Here is a 27,675-nt window from a genome sequence, read left to right as displayed (position 1 = left end):
TCTAAAATCAATAAACATATCCTTTGGTGAGGGTTTTTAATATATATATATAGTTTTCAGGGGTATGATTCTATAATACATCATCTGTATATTGTATTGTGTCTACCACCCCAAGTGTATATTAAATCTAATTCCTTTGTTTCACTTATCAACTAATCAGGCAATGGTGCTAATGATTAATTACTAAGGGGCTCCACAATAAGACTGTCACTTTCTTGCAAGCTGGGTAGAGTTTTTTATTAATTTGTGTACAATGGATACCCATAGTGACTGATTGATAATCATTCACTTAAATACATGGAGAAAATACACAGAAGTATTCAGTGAATGTTGCTTTGACAAAAATAAAAATGAGTCCATAATACAGTTTTCTCCCATTGTTTACTACAAGTATACAGTATATTTCGGCTCCCTTTTATAGCTATCCTAGAAACCTGCTTCCTAATGGTTTTATAGAGAATAAAGGCAATTTCAGTACAAATAGCTAACTTTATTTTTGCTTTATTTTATATTTTTCCTGCTTACCTCTCCAGAATCAACTAGTGACACTCTGCTCCAGATGGCTGGTGACAAAGATGCTCTCCTTGACCAAATTTTAATCAGGCTCCCCTGAGCCATCTTCTTTTTTTATTCCCATCCTGCAAACCCCTCCCATTTGGCAACCATCAGCTTTTATCTATTATCCATGCATCTGCTTATGTTCTGATTTTTTGAGATTCCACATATAAGTGAAATCATATGGCATTTGTCTTTCTCTGTCTGACTTATTTCACTCAGCAAAATAACCTATAGGTCCATCCATATTGTTGCAAAGGACAAGATTTCATTCATTTTTATTGATGAACATTATTTTATTTTACACATGAAAATAAGCTGGAGAAAAAGGATATAAATGAATTCAATCATGTAATAATTAAATTAAAAACATTTCATTTAAAACACAATATATAACAAAACATTTTAAACTGCAAACTTAAATGACTCATTTTAAAAAGGTTAAATACGTACTTTCAATCTGTGGCTCAGAATTTGCACATGCAGAGGGCAAAATAAAGTTATACACAATTGTATGACTGATCTAGACTCCTAAGCCCCACAAGCCTCGAATTGTTCAAAGGTCAACCAAACTACTTTTAAACCTAAAATTTATTGGTTATTGACAACTGAAACTCAATAGGGCACAAATTACTATAAGACTAAACTGAAACTATAGTGAATATAAATATATTATACACACATATATAAATCCTTCTTAAAGAGGATTTCTTTCTTAAAACTGAAGTGTTAAAATATACAATTCCTATAAAATATAAATTTACTATAAATTTTAAAATAAAATATAAAATATACAATTCTTATAAAATATACAATTTCCTACAAAATATACAATTCAATTGTTTGATATGGCTTGCCCACAACTAAGATATTAGGATTCAGTAAATAAAGGTATTCAATAAATTTATATATTTTATTTTAAAGTAACTTTTGTTTTTTTATGAAGATAGGCAGACACAGTGGTTATTTCATTTGCCAAAGTTAACTGTTAATTGTGAAGACTGGATGACTCTTTTAATATTTCCTAAAGTGGTTTTCATAATGAGCCTTGAAATTTAGGAAAACTGACATACTAGGATTACTGCTAGATGCTCATATCATCAAGACAAGTAACTTTAGAACCAATGACTGTGATACATGATTACCAGGTAATTCCTAGCACTACTGCACTAATTTTTTGAGGTTTGTTTATAAAGATTTCCTCCAACTGTCTTGAAGAATTATTAAATATGACTGAAAACTGAGTATTCATTGAAGTCTTATCTTTGGGCACAGCATTTAAAATTTATTCTTATTTCCCCTTTTTTTCGTAATTATAAAAGAAATACATACTCATTCTTAAACTTTCAAGTGTCTACCTCTCTCTCCCTAAGGTAAGTAATTTAACATTTTGAAATAAATCTTTCGCTTTCTTCAATGTATATCAAACTAAACCAAGACTATACATCCCAGGAGAACAGTGATCATATCTTTTATATACCTCATCCTTAACTGTATTTTTAGCTCCCAATAAAGTACTTAGTACAGAGTGGTCTCTCAATAAATTAAATAACTTATTCATGTTCAATTCATTTATAATGTTGCACAATTTTTCCCTTTAGGTACACTGTAAATAATGGAGCTACAGTATTGATATATCGAGCTGTGTAATCAACAACAGACATTACAGTCGTTGCTCATTTCTCACCATTACAATAGGGCAAAAATATGAATACATAATTTAAGGATATATGAATATGTACATGTACATATCACAGCATTTTAACTAAAAGGTCATTTTAATTCTTTAACACTAATTTTCTACCTTGCTTATAGAGATCACTTATATACAATTTTACATATAGGGAAGCTACTTTTTATTTTTTATTTGTTAAAACACAATAGAAATCTTAATAATATAACATGCTCCCAAGTACAAAAACTGAGGGGGCAGGGTGGGAAATCTTACCATTCTTGCTGACATCCAGTTCCCTGAGATTAATGAGATTCGCAATAGATGCTGGTAGTGTTGTTAAATCATTGTCTGGCAAACTCAGTTTGTGTAGAGATTGACAGTTAAAAAGTTGCTATTGAAACAAGGGAAGAAAGAACTGTGATTGTTTAAGTTTCCTTAAATATTTCATTTACGAACCTTTATACAAATAAATACTATTATTTAAAAGTGAATGAGTTATACCTACACTAATACCAGGGAAGATTTCTTATTTTTTATGCTCTTATGAATCTGAACTCAATCAAACTACTCAGAATGATTTATCATCCTCAAACTTCTACTCTAAGCAAAATGCACTTAGTGAGAATAAGTATATGGTTGTATTCTCTGCTTGAGGTAGTAAAAAATAAGTGGTAGTTAAATATTGCAAATTTTGGAGCTTGTATTTCAAGCACCCTTATTTCCAAAATAAAAATTTACATAAATTAAAGTAAGTACAATTGAGCTAAAGTGACTCAAAATGCCCCTGGCTGGGGTAGCTCAGTTGGTTGGAGCATCCCAACACACCAAGGTTGCACAATCAATCCCCAGTCAGGGCATGTGTAAGAAGCAACCAATGAATGCGTAAGTGGAAAAACAAACTGATGTTTCTCTCCTCTCACACTCTCTCCCTTGCTCCCTCTCTCTCTAAAAATCAATTAACATTTTAAAAATAATAAAAACAAAATTACTTAAAATACAGAATTCTGATATAGAACAATGAAATAAAAATGGAAGCAAATATTTTGTTTTGCTAAAATTACAATAATTAAATGTGACCTTAAAATATATTTACCAAAAGTAGTAGGTAAATGGGCCACTTCTAAGTTTCATACTGAGATACCTGTATAGAGCACAGAGGATTTTTAGGGTAGTGCAAATAACCTTGTTTGACCCCGTAACAATGGATACATGTCATTCATTATACATTTGTCCAAACCCACAGAATGTATGGTATCAAGGGTAAAGCCTAATGTAAACTATCAAACTATCAACTTTGGGTGATTACAATTTTCAACATAGGTCCCTCAATTGTAACATATGTACCATTTTGGTGGGAGATGTGGATAAAATGGTCGAGGGCATGCATGTATGAGGACAGAGTAGGTATATGGGAAATCTTTATACCTTCCTCTTGATATTGTTGTGACTGTAAAACTGATATTAAAAAGTGAAAGTCTTTAGAACTAAACCACAACAACAACAAAAATGACTGTCAAAATGGCATAATAAATAATGAATGCTATTTAAGGCATACTTCCAAAAATGAAAAACTGTTAGGTATAAGTGATTTAGTTATTTTGCACTATCATAGCAAGCCTCTCTGTTTCTGACAGAGGCCCTACTGGTGTTGATTAGAAAAATGGACTAATCTTAAGTCTTTCTCCACATTCTCCAGAACTAGCTAGGAAAGAAATTATTTGCTGAACGACATAGAAGGAAAAAGTACATTATAAAGCAGCTTATCACAACCTAGGGAAGTAATATAAACATGCAAACCACAACCTTTAATATTTTATCCATAGCCATATACAGATTTCTTTGTAAGGTAACCTGGGATGGCACTGAATTTTAAAATGCTTTTACTACTGGCCACGAAAAGAAAAGCCTCTTTCAAAACACTGCCATCCAGTAGGTACACACACACACAAACCTGAAACAAATATTCATGTAAAAATGGGTACATGCAACACCCTCTATTTTCTACTCCATTAAAGATAGGGTTGTCAGGTAAAATACAGGATGATTAAATTTGGATTTCAGATAAAGAATAATTTTTAAAGTAAACTTAGGTCCTATATATTACATAAGACACACTTATATTGAAAAACTATTCATTGTTTATCTGAAAACTGTTTAACTGGGTATGCTATATTTTTGTGTTCTAAATTTGCCAGTCCAAATAAGAACCTGTTATTTGGAAATGCACACATATTAAATAGATTTTTAAGCCACCCATGTGTCCATGCACAAGTTTGAAAAACACTGTTTGGGCAATAAATGATTCTAACAATTAAATTAGGGCTATTGCAGCTTTTCCATTTAAAAAATAAAAAACAAGAAATTGAGTAGAAAGAGAATATAGAGGGGTTAAGATTTAAGGGAAAATAGTAGTCACTGAAAATTTTTAGCTAATAAATTGGTAATATGAGATGTTTCAAGGCAACAAACCAACTTGCTCCTTGTAGTTGTTACTATTTCAGAAATTTTAAGACCTCATAAACCTCTCCAAACAAAATGGAGTAAACAGAATATTACCTCAAAAAAGGTGTTTAACAACAAAATTATAATGTGATGAATTTTTAATGTGTCTTTAACTTAGAAAAAAATATATTTTTATTTGAACTGATTTTAGAGAGAGGAAGGAAAGAGGGAAGAGAGAAATATCAGTTTGTTGCACCACTTACATATGCCATTTATTGGTTGATTCTCATATATGTCCTGACCAGAGAGTAAACCTGCAACCTCAGCTTATTGGGGATGCCGTTCCATCCCAACTGAGCTGCCCAGCTCGCGCAAAAAGAAAACTAGTTTCAATTCTTTGTCTAGTTAAGTCTATTGCCTGCAGAAGTTGTGTAATTTTATTACATACCTTAGTGGCTACAACAATAATGAAATTACATAGAAAATTTTAAGTTACAGTAGAACCTCAGTTCTTGAACTTAATTTGTTTCAGGAAAATGTTTGAGAAGTGACTTGTTCAAAAACAGAATTGTACTCTTACTGGTACATTCTCTCCCTTGTCACTACAGAGACCTAAGACTGATCATACAGGAATCAGCATAAAAGGGCTGTTGGGTCAAGAACCAAAGTTTTGTCTGACAACCAACACATTTTTTCTGTGAATAACTTGGTGGAAAACCAAATTGTTTAAGATGGGAGAACTGAGGTTTGACTATATTTCCACAAGTATTCAAGCAGTTAACATGAAGACAAAGGGGTTAAAAACATGTGAACTGTGCTGCATTCCTTAAGATAAAATTAAGGCCAAAAAAAAAAGGGGAAACAATGCACACATACATATCAGCAGCATTATGGCAACATTAAGAATATCATATTCTATGCATAAAAGTAACCAAAAAGAATTCCTGAATGACTGTATTAACATACCTTTGGAAGTTCTTCAATCTGATTAGCGTCCAAATAGAGCTCCTCCAAAGTTTTTTCAAAAGTAAAAATCTCTTTGGGAACCTGTTCCAAACTGCAATGGGAATAATCAAGAGTAGTGACAGTCTCCTCCTCCCCTCGTAGGCATCGACAGGGTACCAACCGCACAAACAGACTTCGTTTTGTAGTCATTTTTAGACACTGCAATATTCAAATAAAAATAAATCTAGTTAAAACATACATGTCATAACCAATAACTTTGCAAAACAAATTGTTCTAATTCATTTATTACAATTTACATATCACAAATACCTCCATTCTCAATGCTCAATGAAATGCACTTAACGTTGCTGTGCTATACAATTTATATATACTGAATTTCAAACTGAACTCAAGAAACTTCTGTACTTTACAACCCATTAAGTAATCATGTTTCTATAAGAACCATACTTTATGAGTTTTACTCATCTTCAACAACAAAGATATTTAGTTTGTGACTAAGAGCTGTTTCTTAATTAAGAATCTGACTACTTGCAGTTTTCAGTGGGAAATGAGAATGCAAAAATATTTTCAGTTATTCCTCACCAGCCATCAGAATCAGTCACCCTTTAATTTTTCCACAACTCTTTCACATCAAAATTCCAATTTATGTCAAGTGTATTTTGTTTCAACAAAGTAGTGGTCCTTTAATTTTCTAACGAACTTATAGGTCTCAAAGAGAATACAACTTGCTTCAGTAATGTACAGACTTCATTATTTCAAACTAACTGGGGGAAAGGCTCAATTCTGAGCTAGTAAAAATTCTCAAGGCTAATTTTATTAAGAACACAACGTACGTATATAGGTTAATTCTAACTAGACTAAGATTATATCAGCCAAGAAGAGTCCCCTTCAATAAATAAGAGTAACTGTTAGTGTTATCAAAACTTTGTAAAATAATAAATTCTTGATAGACTATTAGATTACTTCTAACCAGGCACAGGACTAGGTTGAAGCCATAAAGGCAATGAATCTAGCACAAAATATAAGGAGGCACTAAAAAACTACCTCCAATCACATTTAATATTTAAAAGCAATATATTTTTTAAATCTAAAACAATCCATTTATGAAAATGGTTAATTTTTAAATAAAAATAGGACTAGTATTACTGATTTTTTCTTTTGTTTGTTTCCAATATGGCTCTGCAAGGCACTGCTTCTCACTCTTCTGATTCAAGTGATATGGTGGTACTCAGAAAGTGCTTATCAACAATAGGATTAGTACTTCCACAGGAATCTTGTTAAAGATCTAACTACTCTTACTCAATCACCAAGCGCCACGCAATGTGCCAAATTCTTCAGATAAACTACGCACATTATTCTCATTTCATCCTCATATATCTTTTAAAGAAATGTACTATTATCCCTATTTTTCAAAAAAATTGATTCTGTGCCCTTACTACACTATATTGCTTCTCAATATATAAAGATGTACTTGAACTCGGGTGCTCAAAATGAATTCACCAATAGGTCTACTCAGGGATTCAGGATATACTATGCCCAAATATGACATCTTGAGTACTTTAAAATGAATTTGAGAAAACAGCAGATATAGCAAGACAGCTCTGACCTTGCCCTACCATTCTCCCCTGAAGAGGGCATAATTCTTCAGGTGAAAGGCACCCTCCTATGCCCAGATGGAAAAAAAACAGCCTTATCTCTGAGGACAAAGGAGAAGAATCCTAACAAACTGGACTTGCTACATTCCCCTCGTTTTATCAATTATGGTATTACATTTGTCCCAATTTTCTCCCCTTTGAATGCCTCTACCCAGCACCCCCTACTTCTTCAAACAATTCCCCCACCATTGTTTGTGTCCTTGGGTCATGCATATAAGTACTTTGGATATTACATTACCTACACTGTACTTTACAACCCCATAGCTATTCTGTAACTCCCTATTTGTACTTCTTAATCCACTCACCTCTCACCCATTGCCCCAAACCCTGCTTCCATCTGACATCAAAATGCTCTCTGTATCCGTAATTCTGTCTGTCTCTCTTGCATGCTTCCACTGTTGATAGTTATATATTTATTGCCATTTTAATGTTCATAGTTTTGATCTTAAATAACTCCCTTTAACATTTCATATAATACCATTATCATATGAAATGCAATGTAATTGATGAAATGAAATGTAATTGATGATGATGAATTCCTTTAGTTTTTATTGTCTGGGAAGCTCTTTTTCTGCCCTTCAATTTTAAATGATAGCTTTGCTGGGTAGACCATTCTTCGCTACATGCTGCTGCTTTTCATGACTTTGAGTATTTCTTGCCAACCCCTTCTAGCCTGCAAAGTTTCTTTTGAGAAATCAGCTGACAGTCTTAAGGGGAGTTTTCGGTAGATTACTGCTTTTCTCTTGCTATTAAGATTCTCTCCTTATCTTTAACTTTTGGCACTTTAATTATAATGTGTCTTAGAGTAGGCCTCTTTGCATCCATCTTGTTTGGGACTCTCTGTGCTTCCTGGACTAGCGTGTCTATTTCCTTCACACAATTAGGAAAGTTTTCCTTCATTATTTTTTCAAACAGACTACCAATTTCTTGCTTCTTCTCTTATCCTTCTAGCTCTCAATGAGGCAAATGCAGGAACACTTAAAGTTGCCCTAAAGGCTGCTTACACTATCCTCATTTTTTGTCTTATTTTTTCTTGTTGTTGTTCTGATTGGTTGTTTTTTTACTTCCTTATGTTCCAAATCATTGATTTGATTCTTGGCTTCATCCACTAAACTGTTATTTCCCTGTAAATTGTTACTTATTTCAATTAATATATCCTTCATTTCTGCCTGGATCTTTTTTATGCTTGTAGGTACTCACCAAATTCCTTAAGCACCCTTATAACCAGTGTTTTGAACTCTGCATCTGAAAGGCTGCTTATCTCCACTTCATTTAGCTCTTTTTCAGGAGTACTGATCTGGTCTTTCATTTAGGCCATGTTTCTTTGTCTCCTCATTTTGGCAGCCTCCTTGTGTGTGTTTCTATGTATTAGGTACAGCTGCTGCTATGATTCCATGTTTTGGTAGCATGACCTAATGTAATAGGTGTCCTATAGGGTTCAGTGTCACAGCCTTCCCTCTTACCCAACCCAAGCTGGGTACATGAGGTATGCCCTACATGTGGGTTGAGTACACCCTCTTCTTGTACTGGAGCCTCGACTGTTGTTGGTAGGTCAAATGAAAGAAATTTACCCAGACCAGTTAGCTGCAAGGACTAGCTATGGCCACTGACCCCAACATCTGCCCTCCATGCAGGATCAGCTGTGCAGGGGTAGGGTAGTCGTGTTCCAATGTGATCTGTAGCTGTCCAATGGGTGTGCGGGGTTACCTGGATGATGCAGACTAAGGTCAGCTACCACTCGTTTTGCCTTGGGCTACCCTGCAAGACCTACAAGGCATTCTGCAGGTGGCTGCTGCTTGTACTGGGCTTGGAAATTCCCAAAGCCGAGCTGTGAATTTAGGCTCCTCGCTGCTAGTGACAGACCTGAGGTCACTCAGCCAGAGGTTTGGGAGCTGGGAGCTCACTAAACTGGCTGTTACTTGTTTGAAAGGATTTAGGAAGACAGGAAGCATGAATGTAGACAAGCCACTCATATGGAAAAGCCACTGTTAACAGCTTGGGTGGGTCTGTAAGCTGGGTGGGGCTGAGCCTCAGAAAATCACCAGGGTAAGGCAAAAACTGTTAGTCAGGTTGATGTACCCTCAGATCCGGCAAAAGCCTGTGAGCTCCGTGGCTCCATGGCTCTGTGGGGGGAGGGTTCAGAAAAGGAATAATGGCCTCTGCCAGCTCATCTATCTAGGAGAAAGCTATCCCCCAGCTCTTGCCCTGAATGAAGACACTTCAGCTCCTCCCCATATGCTACTGGTGCCTTTCAAGCTGCTACTCTAGTGCTGGAGCTCACAGGTAGTGAGCCTGGGTTAGTCTTCTGTGGGTTCTTTAACAGGAACTTCTTGGAAATCTAGACATTTCTCTTACCAACCCACTAGTTTCTTTAGCCAGAAATTATGGGGACTTATCTTCCTGGCACTGGAACTCTGTGCTGGGAGGCCTGGTGTAGGGCTGGGAGCCCTAGACTCCTGAGATGTCCCTCCCAAATTTTTATATGCCACACATGGGTATGGGACCAGCCCGTTCTGTATATCTACATCTCCACCTTCCCACCAGTCTGGATAGACGTGGATTCTTTAATTCCACAGTTGTCAGACTTCCATTCAACTCAATTTCTGATGGTTCTGGGTGACAGTTTTTCTACCATTGTAATTTTGATGTGGTTGTGCAAAGAGGCAAGCTGTGTTTACCTATGCCTCTATATTGACTAGAATTCCAGTGACCTATCATATTTATATATGACTGTCCACTCTTCATCAAACCTAGCATAAAAATACTCATGTTTAACAGTTTCTTTGGGTCTTCATTCCTGTGTGAAGGCTCATGTGTCACATAAAACTTATATTAAATAAATCTGCACGCTTTTCTCCTGTTAATATTTGTCCGTTTAATTTTCAAACCCATCCAGAAACCCAAAGAGGGTTGATAAAAAATTTTTCTTCCCCTAGACTATGAGGTCAAACATCAAATGTCTATCTAAAATCTTTGTCTCATAAGGAGGTAATACACAGGATGGTACCTAGTTAATAATATGGTATTGCATATTTGAAAGTTGCTAAGAGATCTTAAATGTTTTCATCGCAAGAAAAAAGCTTAAACTTATGTGTTATGATATATGTTAACGTTATTGTGGTGATCGTTTTGTTATACATGCAAATATCAAATCATTATGATGTAAACCTGAAACTAATATGTCAATTATACCTGAATGAAAATAATTTTAAAAATCTTGCCAACAAATATCCAGAAAAGCCTACTGAATGCTTATTTAAAGTCTATGTTTAGATAAAGGAGTTTAATTTTAAGAATAAGCAGTGCCCTGGCCAGGTGACTCAGTTGTTTGATAACATCCCGTACACCAAAAGGTTGCAGGTTCAATCCCTGGTCAGTGCACATATGTAGACTGTGGGTTAGATCCCCAGTTGGGGTGCATACAGGAGGCGGCTAATCGATGTTTCTCTCTCACATCAATATCTATCTTTCTTCTTTCTAAAATCAATAAACATATCCTTGAGTGAGGATTTTTTTATAAATAAGCAATTTTATTGTGAGTTAAAAAAAAAACTTTTTTAAATAAAATGTTTTGTTTAAGAAATCCAAAGACTTCAACTGATAATGAATTAAAGATACCTAAGGACAATGAGCAAGAGTTCTCATTTGCTCTATCCAATATGGTAACTCCTCAATGCATGTGTCATTTTAACCTTAAAGTTCAAGTTAAACTAAATAAAACTTTAAATCTACTTTTTCAGTTGCACTAACCGTATTTTAAATGCTCAATGGCCACATCTGACTATGTTTACTGTATGAAATAAGAGAAGATACAAAACATGTATATCACCGAAGTTCCATGGGACAACGCTGGTGAGATGTGTCAACTATTATTATGGTTTATCATACTGTAGTTACTGTTTATATTTATATAATATGATAATATCCAAGAACTTGAAAGATATAGCCTAAAAATCCATTTTCCAGAAACCATAATGGATTTGGGAGCATAATTCCTAAGAAAGAACATAAAATGTTATTATGAAAAATGTGTGATTTTAAAAAGAGTCTACATGCTACCCTCTGTGCAGGGCACTTGAGATATCAGGCACTTTAGAAAGGAAGTAATTGCTAATGAAGGTAAAGCAATCTCAAGATTTTTCTGTAGTGCAAATCATGAATAGATCATGTTGCAGACAGATGTTCAGAAACTGCAGAACTGAGAAGAGAGAATTCAGAAAAGGAATTAGATGCTTACATTAGGAAGTTACAACACAAGTTTACATCTCAAATGAAAATTTCCTGTGGACACAGGCTATGAACAGGGCAGTTTAGACCTCATATTAAATACAGTGAGCCTTGAGTCAATACAAAAATGGACCCCAATTTAACAGAATAAAACTACTCAATGAAAACAAGGGAACCTTGATTATTGAGGGCAGAAGGAAAAGTACCATATGAGAGAGGAATAAATGAGTAACAACACCCAAAGAGATCCTCCCTTACACAATACTGTAAGAAAGTAAACTACCATGACATAACATTATCATATGTAAAGTTAAAGGGAGTTATTTAAGAAAAAGACGATCAAAACTATGAACAGTGAAATGGCAATAAATACATATCTGCAGTAAATTTAAAAATCAAACTAAGCAAGAAGAATAAAGATGGAATCATGGGTACAGAGAGTATTTTTGATGGTCGCAAGATGGGAGGGGAATTTTGGGGAATGGGTGAAGAGCTGAGGGGATTAAGAAGTACAAATAGGTAGGCACAGAACAGCCATGGGGATGTAAAGTACAGTATAGGAAACGGAGTAGTCAAAGAACTTATATGCATGACCCCGGACATGAACAATGGAGGGGGACTGCGGGGGTTGCTGGGTAAAGGGGGCCATGGGGGAAAAACTGGGACAACTGTAGTAGCATAATCAAGAAAACATAATTAAAAAAAATAAAGTAAATCGAAGGGGAATGCCAAGCCTGGTCTGAAGAGGAAATGATTGACAAGGAGACTACTAATTAGAATTTTAGTGTTGTAGTAAGAGCCACTTCATAAATCAGACTTAATATGGTAGATGTAAACATTTTCTAATCAAATGAAGAGGAGCCTCCAAGAAAAAAGGCATAATAATAAGCCAAACACTTTGTAACAACAACAAAAAAAGCCACTTACCACTTGGCTGAATTTATCTCCCTGCTGTTTCTTAACTGAGCCAACATTCTATGGAAACAAAACAAAAACAAAAAACAAAAAGAAGAAAAAATTAGAACTTTATACCATAAAGAGCATCTTTCCCAATTTCTTATTTACCTCAAAACATAAAGCAAAATTCTCAAATATTCACCACTGTAAGCTGACACACACAAACTTGCTAACTTCTAAATATATAGCTAGCTTCTTAACCAATCATTGGATTACTCTTAATTTATTTGTAAACTATTCTTTTTCTTTTATTGATTCTAGAGAGAGGGGAAGGAAAGGAGAAAGAGGGGAAAAAAACACTGACATGAGAAACATAAGTCTGTTGCCTCCTGCATGCTCCCTGACTAGGAACTGAACCAGCAACCCAGGCATGTGCCCTGTCTGGGAATGGAACCAGCGACCCTTTGGTTTGCAGGCTGGCACTCAATCCACTGAGCCACACCAGCCAGGACTGATCTTTTAATTAGACAATCTAAGGGAAAAGAGGTCAGTGCCCCTGACTAAATAATCAGGTATTGCCTGTTTAAAAAATTCTTGCAGTACCCTGGTTGAAAATTGCTGCTATAAAGGTTTTTGAAAAATAGTTTATTTCCCTATTGATCTAAAGAGACCACAAATTATACTTTGCGAGGTTTAAGAGAAATCTTATGTTGGAGCAATCTTTCTAAATAGGTTCAGAAGTTAAAATGCACAACAAAGGTCTTTAGGCATACCCAGTTATTAGATGGTATTTCGTGGCTGTACAAGATCATTTAAATTTAAACATGGTTATCACAATGTTTGCTAATCTGTATTTTATTACATGGTATTTCGTGGCTGTATAAGATCATTTAAATTTAAAGATGGTTATCACAATGTTTGCTAATCTGTATTAATTCCTGTGCTTAGTTCTGAGAAATTTAATGGACATTATTAACCCATTAATGGTAAAAGTACATGGATAGTAAACAATGAGAATTGTGGTGTGAAAAAAGAATAAGAATAGGTAGATCAGAAACTTATGTAATAAAAAAATTATAAATGCTGTATAAGAGCATTTCATTATGAAGGTCAAATCTATAATGTATTAAAAGTGCTATGCCTAAAGCACGTATAGCAAGCAATTAGGAAAGGCAGATGGTAAAAGAAAACTGTTTCAAACCTGTGGCTTTAAGATTAACATAGACTACTAGCTGGATTCTAATACAATAGATACCTGAGTTTCTTCAATTATTGGCCCTGTTAATCAAACTTTCATATCTAAACGTGTCAAAAAATTTTACTGTTGAATAAGTAGTAGACATACATACTGAAATTATGCTGCAAATAAGGAGTTTCCATATTTGCAGCAATTTCAATTTTATATATAATTTACAAAATGAAATAGATGTTGGCCCTGGCTGGTGTAGCTCAGTGGATTGAGCACAGGACTGTGAACCAGAGGATCGCAGTTCGATTCCCAGTCAGGGCACATGCCTGGGTTGCAGGCCAGTTCCCTGCAGGCCAGTTCCCAGCAGGGGATGCACTAGAGGCAACTATACATTGATGTTTCTCTCCCTCTCTCCTTCCCCTCTAAAGATAAATTAAAAAAAAAATGAAATAGCTCTTTAGAGTATAGATTGGCCAATACATATATCCATGTAAAGCAATAGCAATCAAGAAGGGGTGGGGAATCCAGAAAGGGCTGGTTCCACACCCACATTTGGTGGATATAAATCAGAGGGATATCTTGACAGCAAGGGATCCTTGCCCCTCCTCACCAGACCACCTATGCCAGGGTTCCAATGCCAGGAAGATAAATGCCCCTAAATTCTGGCTGTTGAGACCAGTGCGGGTTGGGTTGGCGGAAGATGCAGGATTCTCAGGGGGCTCCTAATGGAGGACCTCCCCCACAAGGACTTACTCAGGCTCACTCCCTCTGAGCTCCAGCACCAGAGCAGCACCTTGAAGGGCACCAGTGAAATATGGGAGGAACTAAAGTACCAGGCATCAGAGCCAGAACTGGGGGACAGCTTCCTCCAAGAAAGAACTGCATACAGCAGCCATTGTTCCTTTTTTGAGCCCACCCACACACAGCCGCAGTGCAGAGGCATCATATCTGAGATTCCATCAACTCGCTCCAACAGTAAGCCCGGCCCTGCTGATTACTGAAGTCTCTGCCCCTACCCAACGTATGAGTCCACCTAAGCTGGTAACCGTGGCTTTTCCATATGAATGGCTGGGGTATGCACAGGCTTCAGACCTTTCTAAATATGCTCAAGCAACAGCTGAGCCCAGCCCTGTACCTCTCTCAGCAGCCATCTGCCAATCACTTTATAGCTTATGCCAAGTGACCCCACACAGTACATAGACAGTGGTTGACCCTGGCCTGTACTACACAGGGTAGTACAGCCAGAGCCTCAGCACCCAGGTGACAGCTACAGACAACAACAGAGCACTACTGCCTTACCACCTCCAAAAGCCACAGAGGGAGGTGGTTGGTGACCAGTGGTCACAGCCAGTCCTACCAGCTATCTGGCCTAGGTAAATCCCTCCCATTGACCTGCCAACAGCAATCAAGACTCAACTATAAGAGAAGGGAGTACTCAACCCACACAAATGGTGCACCTCTAGTACTCGGCTTGTGTGATAGGGCAGACTGTGCCACTGGACCCTATAGGACACCTACTACATTAGGTCATGCAACCAAGACACGGAGTCAAAGCAGCTTTACCTGATCCATAGAAATAAACACAGGGAGGCCACCAAAATGAAAAGACAAAGAAATATGGCCTAAAGAAAAAAAGAGAACAAAACTCCAGAAAAAAAACTAAACAAAAGGGAGACACACAATGTATCAGATGCAGAGTTCAAAACACTAGTTATGAGGATGCTCAAGAAACTCAGGATCTCAATAGAATAAAAAATATTCAGGCAAAAATGAAGGATACATGAATTGAAATAAAGAACAATTTACAGGAAACAACAGTTGAATAGATGAAGCCAAGAATCAAAGATTAGGAACATGAGGAATCAAAAACAACCAATCAGAACAAGAAGAAAAAGGAATCCAAAAAAAATGAGGATAGTGTAAGCAGCCTCTGAGACAATTTTAAGTGTTCTAACATTTACCTCAGAGGGGTGCCAGGAGAGGAGAAAGAGCAAGAAAGTAGAAATCTATTTGAAAAAATAATGTAGAAAACTTCCATAATTTGGTGAAGGAATAGACACACAAGTCCAGGAAGCACAGAAAGTCCCAAACAAGACGGATGCAAAGGGGCCCACTGCAAGACACATCAAAATTAAAATTCCAAAGGTTAAAGATGAAGAGAGACTCTTCATGGTAGCAAGAGAAAAGCAGTTAGTTACCTACAGGGGAGATCCCATAGAATAACAGTTGATTTTTCAAAAGAAACTTTGCACTCTTAGAAGGGATTGGCAAGAGATATTCAAAGTGATGAAAAGTAAAGGTCCACAGCCAAGATTGTTCTACCCAGCAAAGCTATCACTTAGAATCAAAGGACAGAGAAAGAGCTTCCCCAACATGAAAAAAACTAAAGGAGTTCATCATCACCAAACCAGTCATTACATAAAATGTAAAAGGGACTTATTCAAGAAAAAGACAGTCAAAACTATGAACATTAAAATGGAAATAAATACATAACAATCAACAATTGAATCTAAAAACCAAACTAAGCAAAAAGAAACAGAATTGTAGATATGGAGTACATTGTGATGGTGGCCAATGGTGGGGGGGAGTACTTGGGGATACAGGGAAAAGGTGAAGGGATTAAGAAGACAAAGTGGTAGTTTCAGAATAGGCAGGGGGATATTAAGAGCCAGTATAGAAAATGGAGCTGCCAAAGAACACATGTGCATGATCCATGGGCATGAACAAAGGAGAAGGGATCCCTGGAGGTAGTGGGAGTGCTGGGTGGACGGGGACAAAAAAATGAAAAACTGGGACAATTGTCAGCATAATCAATAAAACATAATTTTTTAAAAAGTGCATTTCTGTACAAGTGTTATGAGAATGCAGGCTCATGAGTTAATATGTGAAAGGGAAATTGGTAGGTAATTAATAGTTTCTAATTATGTTTATTTTTATTTTAAGTGATTTTAACATTTAAGATGCCCAGAGTTCATTACCTTCTTAAGCAATACCTTGACATTCTTTCTCAATTTTAATCATTATAGTGGGTGCACAGAAGTATCTCACTGTATTTTTGTTCTGCATTTCTCTAATTACCAACACCATAGCCTCCTCTGTACTTGGACCTCACTTATATAAGATAATGTACTTCAAGCCTGACACTCTAATGGGACAAGGCTTTTGGAAAAGGGAGTGATCAAACTGTGTATATAGGAGAATGCAAATTATTGTAGAAGAGAATACACTGTATTAGAAAACAATTCTCCATTAACATCTCACACTTCTGCTCAGTCTGGGTTCTCTGAGTAATGTCATTTACAGCAAAGTTAAGACATTTATATAAGTAGACATTCCAAAATAATAATAATGCTATTGACACCGAGACCTTCTTCCAGAGCTATGCTCAAATTTGAGTAAAAATAAAGTTTCTCTCTTACATTCTCCAAAGAACAGGACACAGAAGTCAACAGTGGTACTCTGAAACATCAGAGTTTCCTAACTTGGGGTTCCTCTCCTGCACATTACTGCTTGAGCACTTTCATTGTGTCACCCTGTGAAGATTTAAGCTCAGGTAACTGACAGTAGATATTGCCCTGGCTGGACTTTTGCAGTGAGTAATAAATTCTTTGTTGGTGATATAGAGGCCTTATGTTTTGTGGCCAGTTAACATGTTAAGCTTGTAAATACAGTAAAATTTCAGACCTTTTACTACTCTGACTTAATTGCTGTAAAATTAAGAAACATGGTCACAATATCACAAAGATTAAAGTCTCCCATCTATTTCCCCATTTCTTGAATTAGGACTGATCTTGTGACCTGTTTATAAAACAACTCAAGGAGGCACAAATAACAGCGCCTATGCACCAAGAAACTTTATAATTTCTAACCCTACCTTCTTTGAATGATGATTTAGAACATGATTCTATAAGGAGGCCTGGGATAAAAGGTCACTCACAAATTTAAGAAAAATATGAACTGCTACTGTTTTAAGCCATCAATCTTCCTAAGTTTATCAACTGTATTGAGTTTTTCAAAGAAGCAGTGTTGCAACATGTTCATTTTCTTGTATTTGCCATTTAGTTGATTTCAGTTTTCTCTATTTCTGTCTTTCATTCATTTTGGATTTATCTGTCTCTTTTTCTGATTCATACACTTAAGCTTAAATAATTAATCTTAATACTTTTTTTCTTGAAAATTTAAAGCTATAGGACATCTTGCCAAGATGGAGGCATAGTAGAAACACTGTACCTTCTCGAACAACCAACTTTAAGGACAACAAAGATTTACAAACAAAAACACAACCAGAACAGACAGAAAACTGAACTGTACAGAAGTCCGCCATGAAGCACATTCATCTGGACTGGTAAGAGGGGCGGAGTTGGCAGCCAGCAGATAGGAGTCGCAGCAGGAAAAAGAGGTGGTTGGCAAAACAAGGCATGCAGGCGGCAGCTGGCAGACTCTGCTCTCGGGGTGGCAACGTGCAGACCCAGTGATGCGCACAAGGCCACTGGCTGATCTCAGACACATTCGTGCACAGATAAACCAGCCAAAAACAGGCAGCGAGACAGACCACGCAACCCAAGGCCCCAGCACCACAAAATAAAGCCAAAAAGCACCAACCAAAAAAACTTGCGGGGATTAAGTTGCCAGGAGAGACTCCCAGCCTCACAGGAGAGTTCACTGGAGAGACCCACAAGGTCCTAGAATGTACACAAGCCCACCCACCCGGGGAACTAGCACCAGAGGGCGCAATCTGCTTGGGGGAAACTGGAGAGGGGACTGAAATCTGAGAGACAGCAGACCAAGTGCCATTCCTTGCTCTGACCCTGCCCCCACATACAGAGTTACAATGCAGTAACTGGGTTGACCCACCCTGGTGAACATCTAAGGCTCTGCCCCTCATATGTAACAGGTGCAACCAGACAACTTCCCCCCCCAAAAATGGCTCAAGAGCCCCAGATCAAAGCCCCAGAGACAATACTTTTAAGCAACCAAGAGATAACCAAACTATTGGATGCACAGTCCAAAACTCTGGTAATCAGAATGCTCACAGAATTGGTTGAATTTGGTTGCAAATTAGATGAAAAAATGAAGGCTAAACTACGTAAAAGGAAAATGCACAGGGAATCAATAGTGATGGAAAGAAATCTGGGACTTGAATCAATGGAGTGGACCAGAAGGAAGAAACAACCAAACAGAAAAGAATGAAGAAACAAGTATTCAAAAAAATGAGGACAGGCTTAGGAACCTCTAGGAGACCTTTAAAAGTTTCAACATCCGAATTATAGGGGTACCGGAAGGGGAAGAGGAAGAGCAACATGTGGGAAAACTTATGTGAACAAGAAAGGAGAACTTGCTCAACCTGGCAAAGGAAATAGACTTCCAGAGAGTCCAGGAAGCTCAGAGAGTCCCAAAGACTCTGTGTGTTGGACCCAAGGAGCAACACACCAAGGCACATCAGAATTACACTAGCCAAGATTAAAATGAAGGAGAGAATTCTAGAAGCAGCAAGAGAGAAGGGGACAGTCACCTGCAAAGGAGTACCCATCAGACTGTCCGCTGATTTCTCAAAAGAGACCTTATAGGCAAGAAGGGGCTGGAAAGAAGTATTCCAAGTCATGAAACCAAAGACCTACATCCAAGATTGATCTATCCAGCAAAGTTTTCATTTAGAATGGAACGACAGATAAAGCGCTTCTCAGATAAGGTCAAGTTCAAAGAGTTCATCATCACCAAGCCCTTATTATATGAAATGTTAAAGGGACAAAGAAGATAAAAAAGATGAACAGTGAAAGGACAGCAAACTCACAGTTATTAACAACCACACCTAAAACAAAAGCAAACTCAGTGGACAGCTAGGTCAGGAGCAGAGGCACAGAAATGGAGATCACATGGAGGGTTAGCCAACAGGGGAGTGGGAAGAGGAGAAGGGGGAAGAAGGTACAGAGAGTAAGTAGCATAGACAATGGGGAGAAAATAGACAGGGGGAGGGCAAAGTAGTGTGGGAAATGTAGAAGCTGAAGAACTTATGACACATGGACATGAAGTAAAGGGAGGGAGTGTAGGAGGGATATGCAGGGTGGAGGGGAATGAAAGGGAGAAATGGGACAAATGTAATGGCATAATGGATAAAATGTTAAAAAGAAAAAAATGTAAAGCTGTAAATTCTCTAAGCTGCACTTCATGAATTTTGATATATTGTCTTTTTTGTTGAAGTTCTTGAAAATGCTCATTTCCCACTTGATTTATTCTTCTACCATGAATTAAGAATCATCTTAATTTCAAAATATTTGGGAATCTGCTAATCCTCATTTTGTTACTGATTTCTAATGTAATTCCATTATAGCCTAAGAACATAGTGTTATGATTTTAAGCCCTTGTGTAACAAGGTGCAGCCAAGAAGGGAGCCCCAAATAGGGATTTGGAATGGGGCCCAGAACTCGAGGTATCCAGGAAATATTAGAAAGATACATAGGATGTCCTCACTCTGCCACAGGTGTGAGTTGGGGGAAGGGACACATGGAGCAGGGCCATTGAGAGCTATTTTGCATAGCAACAGCTTTGCAGCTAACTTCTGGCATGGTCATTTAACATATCTATAACCTTTAACTGGTTTCATAGATATGTTCAATAGCTGTGGCCAGACTTTGAGCCAGGGGGATGGAAGTGACTTCCACTGAAGACATAACTGGGAGGCAACTCCTCCTGGTTACAGTGCCTGCCTGCATGAGAGCTTGGAGATGACTGGCTCCATGCCATGGGGTCACATCTGCCCAGACTCACTATGGCAGCCCAGTAAAGCTGGAAGGATATGGGAGTGCTGGCAAGTGTGACCGATTATGGAAGGAGTCGGAGATGGGACTGCAGAGGAAGAATGGTGCGAAGCATTAAAACCCAGACTCGGCAGCCATTCAGGGGAGAACCCTGTGGTTTCGCCAGGGGGTGGAGAACCCCCTCACAGCTTTGCCAGGGAGAACCACACAGTCTTGCCAGAGTGCATACCCTTGCAGCTTTGGTGGAGGGGAGAACTATGCAGCTTTGGACAGGGTGGAGACCCTCTCCACAGCTTTGCAGAGGAGAACCATGTGGCTTATCCTGGCCGACAACACAGCCGATCCTGTTGGGAGCCTGAATCTACTTCTTTTCCTGATATGGTAGCCCAAATTAGGGCAGAGGGAGAAGGAAGGACTGTGTGTGTCTGTGGGTATCCTAAAAAAACTTTGATATTTTAATGAAGACATTAGATCGCTACTTTAAGTCTGTCTAGCTTTAAATAATTTCCTTTCCTTTTTGCAAATCTCTGGCATTGAGAGATGTCCTTTCTCTGGCAGTGGACAAGCAAACCTAGTGGGGAGGTCCTTTCAGCAATTATCGTAACCCCCTTGGCCCGTGTTCGGTAACAGTTTTTGGCATCCCTAGGTAGGCCAATAATTGCCCCCCCATCTGTTCTGTAACATTTGTAATATGCTGAAGCTTTCTGACAGCCCTCATACTATCTATCTTGTTGAGTATTCAATGAGCACTTGCATGTCACATACTGTACCTCTTGGATACAATGTTCTATAAATGTCAATTAGGTTAAACTGGTTGAAAGTGATGTTCGAATCTTATATATACTTACCAATTTATGGCATTCCTTTCCTACTAATTACTTAAGTTTTGAAATCTCTAACCACAGGTGTGGATATCTCTATTTCTCCTTTTATTATTTCATTTCTTGAACTTCTGTTATACAATGAATATATACTTAGGATTCTTATATCTCATGATAAATGAACCCTTTTTATCATTATAAGATAGTCTTTTTTTCTGCTAATAATCTTTGTCTTGTTTGATATCACTACAGCCATAGGAGCTTTCTTTTGGCACTAATATAGTTATTTCTTTTTCCATCTATTACTTTTAACCAAATTCATCTTTATAATTAAAGTGCCTATTTGAATGAAGCATGTAGTTGGATCTTGGTATTTCATCCAGTTTGACAATTTCTATGTTTCGATGTCGTGTTTAGTCCGTTTATATTTAATACAATTATTGGTGTTGCTTAATTTAAGTCTATTATATTACTATTTATTGTCTATTTGTTTTTTGTTCCTTCTTTTTTCCTGCTTTCCAATAAAGTGAACTTTTTCATACTATCTCGTTTTATGGCCTTTAGCTATACTTTTTGGAGGATTGCTCTAGAAATATACAATATGCATTCTTAACTCATCATAGTCTACCTTCAAGTATTATACCACTTCATGAGTGATCTAAGAAATGTAAGGTTAAAATTTATACTTAAATTTACTCTCCCATACTTCATGCTACTGTCATATATTTTACTTCTACGCATTACAAATCCCACGTTTTTCTGCTTTACACTACAAACATCATTTATCTAAGTTTAAAAACTAGAAAGCAGACTTTCATTGTAACTCACACATTTATCATTTCCTACACTCTTTTCCTAACTAAACATTTGCTGTTAATCCCATTTGAAGAGATTTTTTTAAGATAATGCATTTTTCAGTTCTAGAATCTGTATTTCATTCTTTTTCAGTTTCCATTACTCTCCTACAATACCCAAACACTGACATATTATCCTGTAAATTGCTTTAAAATCCTTGTCTCCTAATTGGGTCAGCTTTTGTTAATGTTTTCTCTTAATTACGCAATATATTTTCCTGTTTCTTTGTATGTTTCATAATTTTTCATAGTATTCTACATGCTGTTTGTAAGATCAAAGTTGAGAATTAACTACAGTATTATTTTGTTAAGTTGTCCTTATTTTCCAGAGAGTCTATGTTCTTCTTAAGATGAGTGGCTGATAATTCAGATTCCTAGTAAAGTCAATTTGAGCTGGGACAGCCACCTTTTTGATCTTGTCAAAATTTGAGGTAGGGATAATTTGAACTGCAGTTTCAGATAGTTTTGCTTCAGTTTGCCTTTAGATTCCTTTCTAGCAGGGTCCCACAATTCAAGAACCATTAAAATTTGCAAAACTAAACATTTTTCTAGGTTTTTCAATTCCCTCCTGTACTGCTACTTCCTGGCAAAATTCAAGATGGATGGAATCAGGTGTAAGGATTTGGCACAAGGATTTGATTTTTGCCTTGGGGCTGTGACCAATTCCCATCCCTTCCCAAAAGCCTCCATTGTCATTCAAAAATTGAATGATTTGTCCTGGTTCCTCAGTTTTTCCACTTAAGGCATATCCTACTTCTTCATCCTAATACTGATAGCAGGCACTGCCACAATCCTGACTCACCTATGAGGTTCATGTTCTTGGAGTTCAGTTTACTAAGGCCTGATTTCACTGATTATCTGCTAGCGCTATTTTGTTCAAGCATGATTTTTATTCATTCCAGTTTTTTCTTATTCTTACCAGAGAGGCAAAAGTTTTTTTGTGTCCTCCTACATTCTAAATAGAAAGAGAAGTACCAAGAGATCTCCAGTGTAGATGAACCTATTCTATTTACACAAAATATATTCCACTGAAAGATATCCAGTCTGACTCACCCTACTGTGAAGGAAAACTGCTCAAGGTAGAAGAAAATTCTTCAGAATTCTCTTCCATCTCAGTTTAGGAGGAATGACATAATTTGTGGGATAAGTGGACCCAATTATTTTTATAGAAAAAAATCTTTCATTCCACTATTAGAAATAAGACTACAAATGCAAACATCTCACACAGAAGTAATTGGTTCACTTAACTCTGAGCCCAACATTAGATCATTCTATAATCAGAGGAAGCAAAGGGAGAATGAGGAAAGAAGGTAGCTCAATATGGCTCATAACCAAACTTAGGGAAGGTAAAATAAGGCAGAAAAGGAATACTAGAGTCTGTGTAAATTTCTAACATATAGTTGTGGTTCTATTTAACAATAGGTCAATAAAAGCTGTGCAAGGTGACATTTGTGGCAATATGTAACGCAAATGTACATTCATAATGATATTGCTTAATTGCTTAAGAGTCAACCTTGGCATTATTTCAAACCTAGAAATATCTTTCTCAGAAAGTCTTAACTGGATTTTAAACTTTCTCCCGTAACACACAATCCTGTGGCAGGATTAACTCCCTTGTGTGTATTCTCATATTTCTCCTTACTTCCCCATATTGATCTCTATGCCAGAATAACTCCCAATCTCCACATTATCTGCTAATGTCTTGTAACAATTTCTTTTCCTCCTTAAACTTTTTAAGCATGATTGAGGGAGCCTTGATGGGAACAGAACATGATAGTCAAGTAAACCAAGAAGAATCCCAGTTCTCTAAACTACTCTAAGAGACAACTGATTTTGAACACGTACAGCAATATGCTATAAAAACTAAGTATATTTTTCCTTCTATCTTAAAAAAGGACCTCTCCTGGACTTCCGCCAAGATGGAGACGTAGATGGAGGATCCACCTTGCCTCTGTGCACAACCAAATCTAAGAACAACTATTTTTAACAGCAGTCACAACCAAGCCACATGGAAAATCGACAATACGGAGTCCAAAGGACAACTAGATACTCGGCTGGACCAGTACGAGGAGCGAGGCCAGCAGCGGAGCAGGTTAGCAAGAAAAATTCCCGGGGCCGTGCGTGGTGCGCGCAGGCAACCGAGGGCACTGATCGCCAGCGAGCTGGCTGCCGGAGCGCACAGGGAAGAGGCGCGGTGGGTCGGTCGGTCGCGCGCATTTACGTGCGGAGAAACCAGTGAGAAGGGAAACCCGCGCGGTGCAGCAGGCTCGCACAATTAGGATCGGATAAACAAGCCTGAGGCGTGTGAGTGACTGGATGCGCTGGGCTAGCGGAGAGGAACGCCATCGCTCCCTCTCTGACCACGCCCCCACACACAGCGTCACAAACCAGCGACCTGGGTCGCCCCGTCCTGGTAAACAACTAAGGCTTCGCTCCGCTCACTTAACAGCACGAATAGACCAAAAATGGCTCTAGGACAACTCAGAGCCCCAGAACCGATAGACCTAAGTGATGAAGAAATAGCCAGTCTTTCAGATGCACAGTTCAAAACACTGGTTATAAGGATCCTTACAGAACTGGTTGATTTTAGTCACAAATTAGAGAAACATATGGAAGCTAAATTAATTGAAATGAATGGTGATACAAAAGATACCAATAGTAATGGAAAGAAAATTGGGACTCAAATCAAGGAAGAGGACCAGAAGGAAGAAAAAAATGATCAAACAGAAAGGAATGAAGAAATAAGAATTCAGAAAAATGAGGAGAAGCTTAGGAACCTCCAGGACATCTTTAAACGTTCCAACATCCGAATTATAGGGGTACCAGAAGGGGGAAAGGCACAACCACCAGTAGAAAAATTATTTGAACAAATAATAAGGGAGAATTTCCCCAAGATGGCAAAGGAAATAGACTTCCGAGAAATCCAGGAAGCTCAGAGAGTCCCAAAGAAGTTGGACTCAAGAAGGAACACACCAAGGCACATCATAATTACATTAGCCAAGATTAAAATGAAGGACAGAATCCTAGAAGCAGCAAGAGCTAAGGGGACAGTCACCTACAAAGGAGTTCCCATCAGACTGTCAGCTGATTTCTCAAAAGAGACCTTCCAGGCAAGAAGGGGCTGGAAAGAGGTATTCCAAGTCATGAAAACCAAAGATTTACAACCAAGATTGCTCTACCCAGCAAAACTTTCATTTAGAATGGAAGGACAGATAAAGTGCTTCTCAGATAAGACCAAATTCAAGGAGTTCATCATCACCAAGCCCTTATTATATGAAATGTTAAAGGGACTTACCTAAGAAAAAGAAGATAAAAAAGATGAACAGTGAAAGGACAGCAAACTCACAGTTATTAAGAACCACACCTAAAACAAAAGCAAACTAAGAGGATAGCTAGATCAGGAGCAGAACCATAGAAATGAAGATCTCATGGAGGGTTAGCAACAGGGGAGTGGGAGGAGGGGAAGGGGGGAGAAGGTACAGAAAATAAGTAGCATAGACAGTAGATAGAAAATACATGGGGGGAGGGCAAGAATAGTAGGGGAAATACAGAATCTAAAGAATTTGAGACACATGTTCATGAACTAAAGGGGGGAAATGGTGGGGGGGGGGGTATGCAGGGTGGGGGGGAAGGGAGGGGGGAATAGAGCAAATGTAATGGCATAATCCATTTAAAAAATAAAAAATAAAAAAATAAAAAAATAAAAATTAAAAAAAAAAGGACCTCTCCTGAAGACATCTCTCCAGCTACCAATCCATTTCTCTGCTCCCTTTTACAGCAAAATAACAAACAAGCTGTCTATACAGCACATGCTGCCTTCAATTATTCCATCAATTTTCTTAAAGCCATTCCAATCACACTTTTGTCTCCATCACCTCAAAAGACACTGTCTTTCCTACATCATCCTTAGCTTATATATTGCCAAATCCAAAATACAATTCTAAGTTCACATCTCACTTGACTTACTAGCAGCATTGCTCCCTACTAGACTTTATACATTTTATTCACTTAGCTTCCAAGACAACACATTCTCCTAATTTTGTTCTTACACCACTGATCACACCTTAGTCTCTGTTTCTAGTTACTCCACTTTATGTCAACCCCTTAACACATTAAAATGACAGAACACAGATCTTAGCCATCTTCTCTACCATGCCCTTTGTGATAATTCAGTTTCAAGTCCTGAATACTATCAACTATTTTTTAAATTGATTTTAGAGAGAGAGATAGGAAGGGGAGGGAGGGAGAAGAGAGCAAGAGAAGGAGAGACATCAATTTATTGTTCCACTTATTATGCATTCATTGGTTGATTCTTGTATGTGTCCTAACAGGGGATCGAACCCACAATCTTGGCATATCAAGGATGATGCTCCAACCAACCAAGCTACCAGGTGAGGGCCATAATCAATTCTTTAAATAATAAGTACTCTAATGACAGCTGTCTCAGTTTGGGATCTCTCAAAAGCAAAGGCAGAGATACGCACTTGAGTGAAGGTCTTCTGTCTAGGAAATGACCTGAGGGTATAGGAAGAGTATGACAGAGATGGAGAGAAAGTCAAAATAAGGAATGTACATTATCAATATCATCCCTAAGAACAACTTGGGCTCATTCTACTTACACCTTCAGAGAAGCACACAGGTTGTCTCCCAGAATTATTTGCCTACAGGATAAGAGATGAACCCTTATTATCCATCTGCTTATGTCTCCCACAGATTAGGAACTGCCTCTATGGACATTAACTATTGGTCAATGCTTGTTTCCTGGTCTAGCCAACCTCCCCTAACAGAGAAATAACTGGGGCTCACTTTCACTAGGAAGATCAGCCTAAAGTGACTCGGCCCTCACAGCACTGTCTCTGCACCTAGGGTTAAAATCAGAGGTGAGACAGAGTATCTCCACTTAGTGGAGAAATTTAAAGGAAGGAGCAGTAAGTCATGATTTAGAAATGAGAAAAAGTAAAAATGATGAATAAATCCAAGAGCTGGTTCTGTTTCTGGTGGTTGTAACAGAATATAAGCACTAAGAATAAACAATTTCCGGGATGGGAGTAAAAGACAGAATACTGTAATTGAAAAATAATTTTAAAAATAAATAAATAAAAGTTTTTTAAAAAGGAAGAAAATTCCATAAATTCTTTTAAAAAATTAATAAAATATAAATTAAGAGATGGAGGCGTAGGTGGGAACACTTTTCATCCTCGCACAACCAAATCTAAAAACAACAAAGTTTTAACAACAATAAACACAACCAAACCACACAGAAAATTGAATACAGAGTCCGGAAACAACGAAACACTCAGCTAAACCGGTGAGAGGGGCGAAACCAGCAGCAGAGCCAGTCGGGCAAAAAAGATCCGGGCCGTGCACAGGCAGCCAGGGGCGCAAATCCCAGGTGCGAGCTAGCTAGGGCGGAACCCAGGGAAGAGGCGCTGCTGGCTGGCTGTAGTCTGTCACGCATTTGCACACAGATAAACCAGTGAAGAGGCAAGTGTTGAGACAGATCTCGCAGGCCCCAGCGACCAGCACAGGGCGGCAGACTCACACATTTGACCTCGGATAAGCAGGCAGGAGGCGAGTGGTGAAGAGGACTGGGCAAGTGGAGACAATGGCCATTGCTCCCTCTCTGACCCCGCCCCCAC

General features: G+C 37.9%; 1 protein-coding gene across 8 annotated transcripts in view; it reads right to left on the bottom strand.

The window, feature by feature from the left end:
- Positions 1-27,675, bottom strand: part of ERBIN (erbb2 interacting protein) — a 117,180-nt gene that overhangs the window by 58,149 nt on the left and 31,356 nt on the right. For 7 of the 8 annotated variants that reach the window (XM_053657424.1, XM_037150807.2, XM_037150803.2 and 4 more), the window contains 3 exons: positions 12,448-12,495; positions 5,639-5,836; positions 2,504-2,621 (listed from right to left, as the gene is read on the bottom strand). In XM_053657424.1, coding sequence (XP_053513399.1) covers positions 2,504-2,621; positions 5,639-5,827 — 307 coding nt within the window. In that variant the 5' untranslated portion in view covers positions 5,828-5,836; positions 12,448-12,495. The remainder of the gene's footprint in view (positions 1-2,503; positions 2,622-5,638; positions 5,837-12,447; positions 12,496-27,675) is intronic. The other variant, XM_053657423.1, reaches the window with a different exon arrangement.

Source organism: Artibeus jamaicensis, unplaced genomic scaffold (assembly GCF_021234435.1).
Source record: "Artibeus jamaicensis isolate MK-2021 breed Jamaican fruit bat unplaced genomic scaffold, CSHL_Jam_final scaffold_369, whole genome shotgun sequence".
NCBI classification, from domain to species: domain Eukaryota; kingdom Metazoa; phylum Chordata; class Mammalia; order Chiroptera; family Phyllostomidae; genus Artibeus; species Artibeus jamaicensis.
The sequence above is the reverse complement of the archived record's forward strand: the minus strand, read 5'-3'. Positions and strand labels throughout refer to the sequence as shown.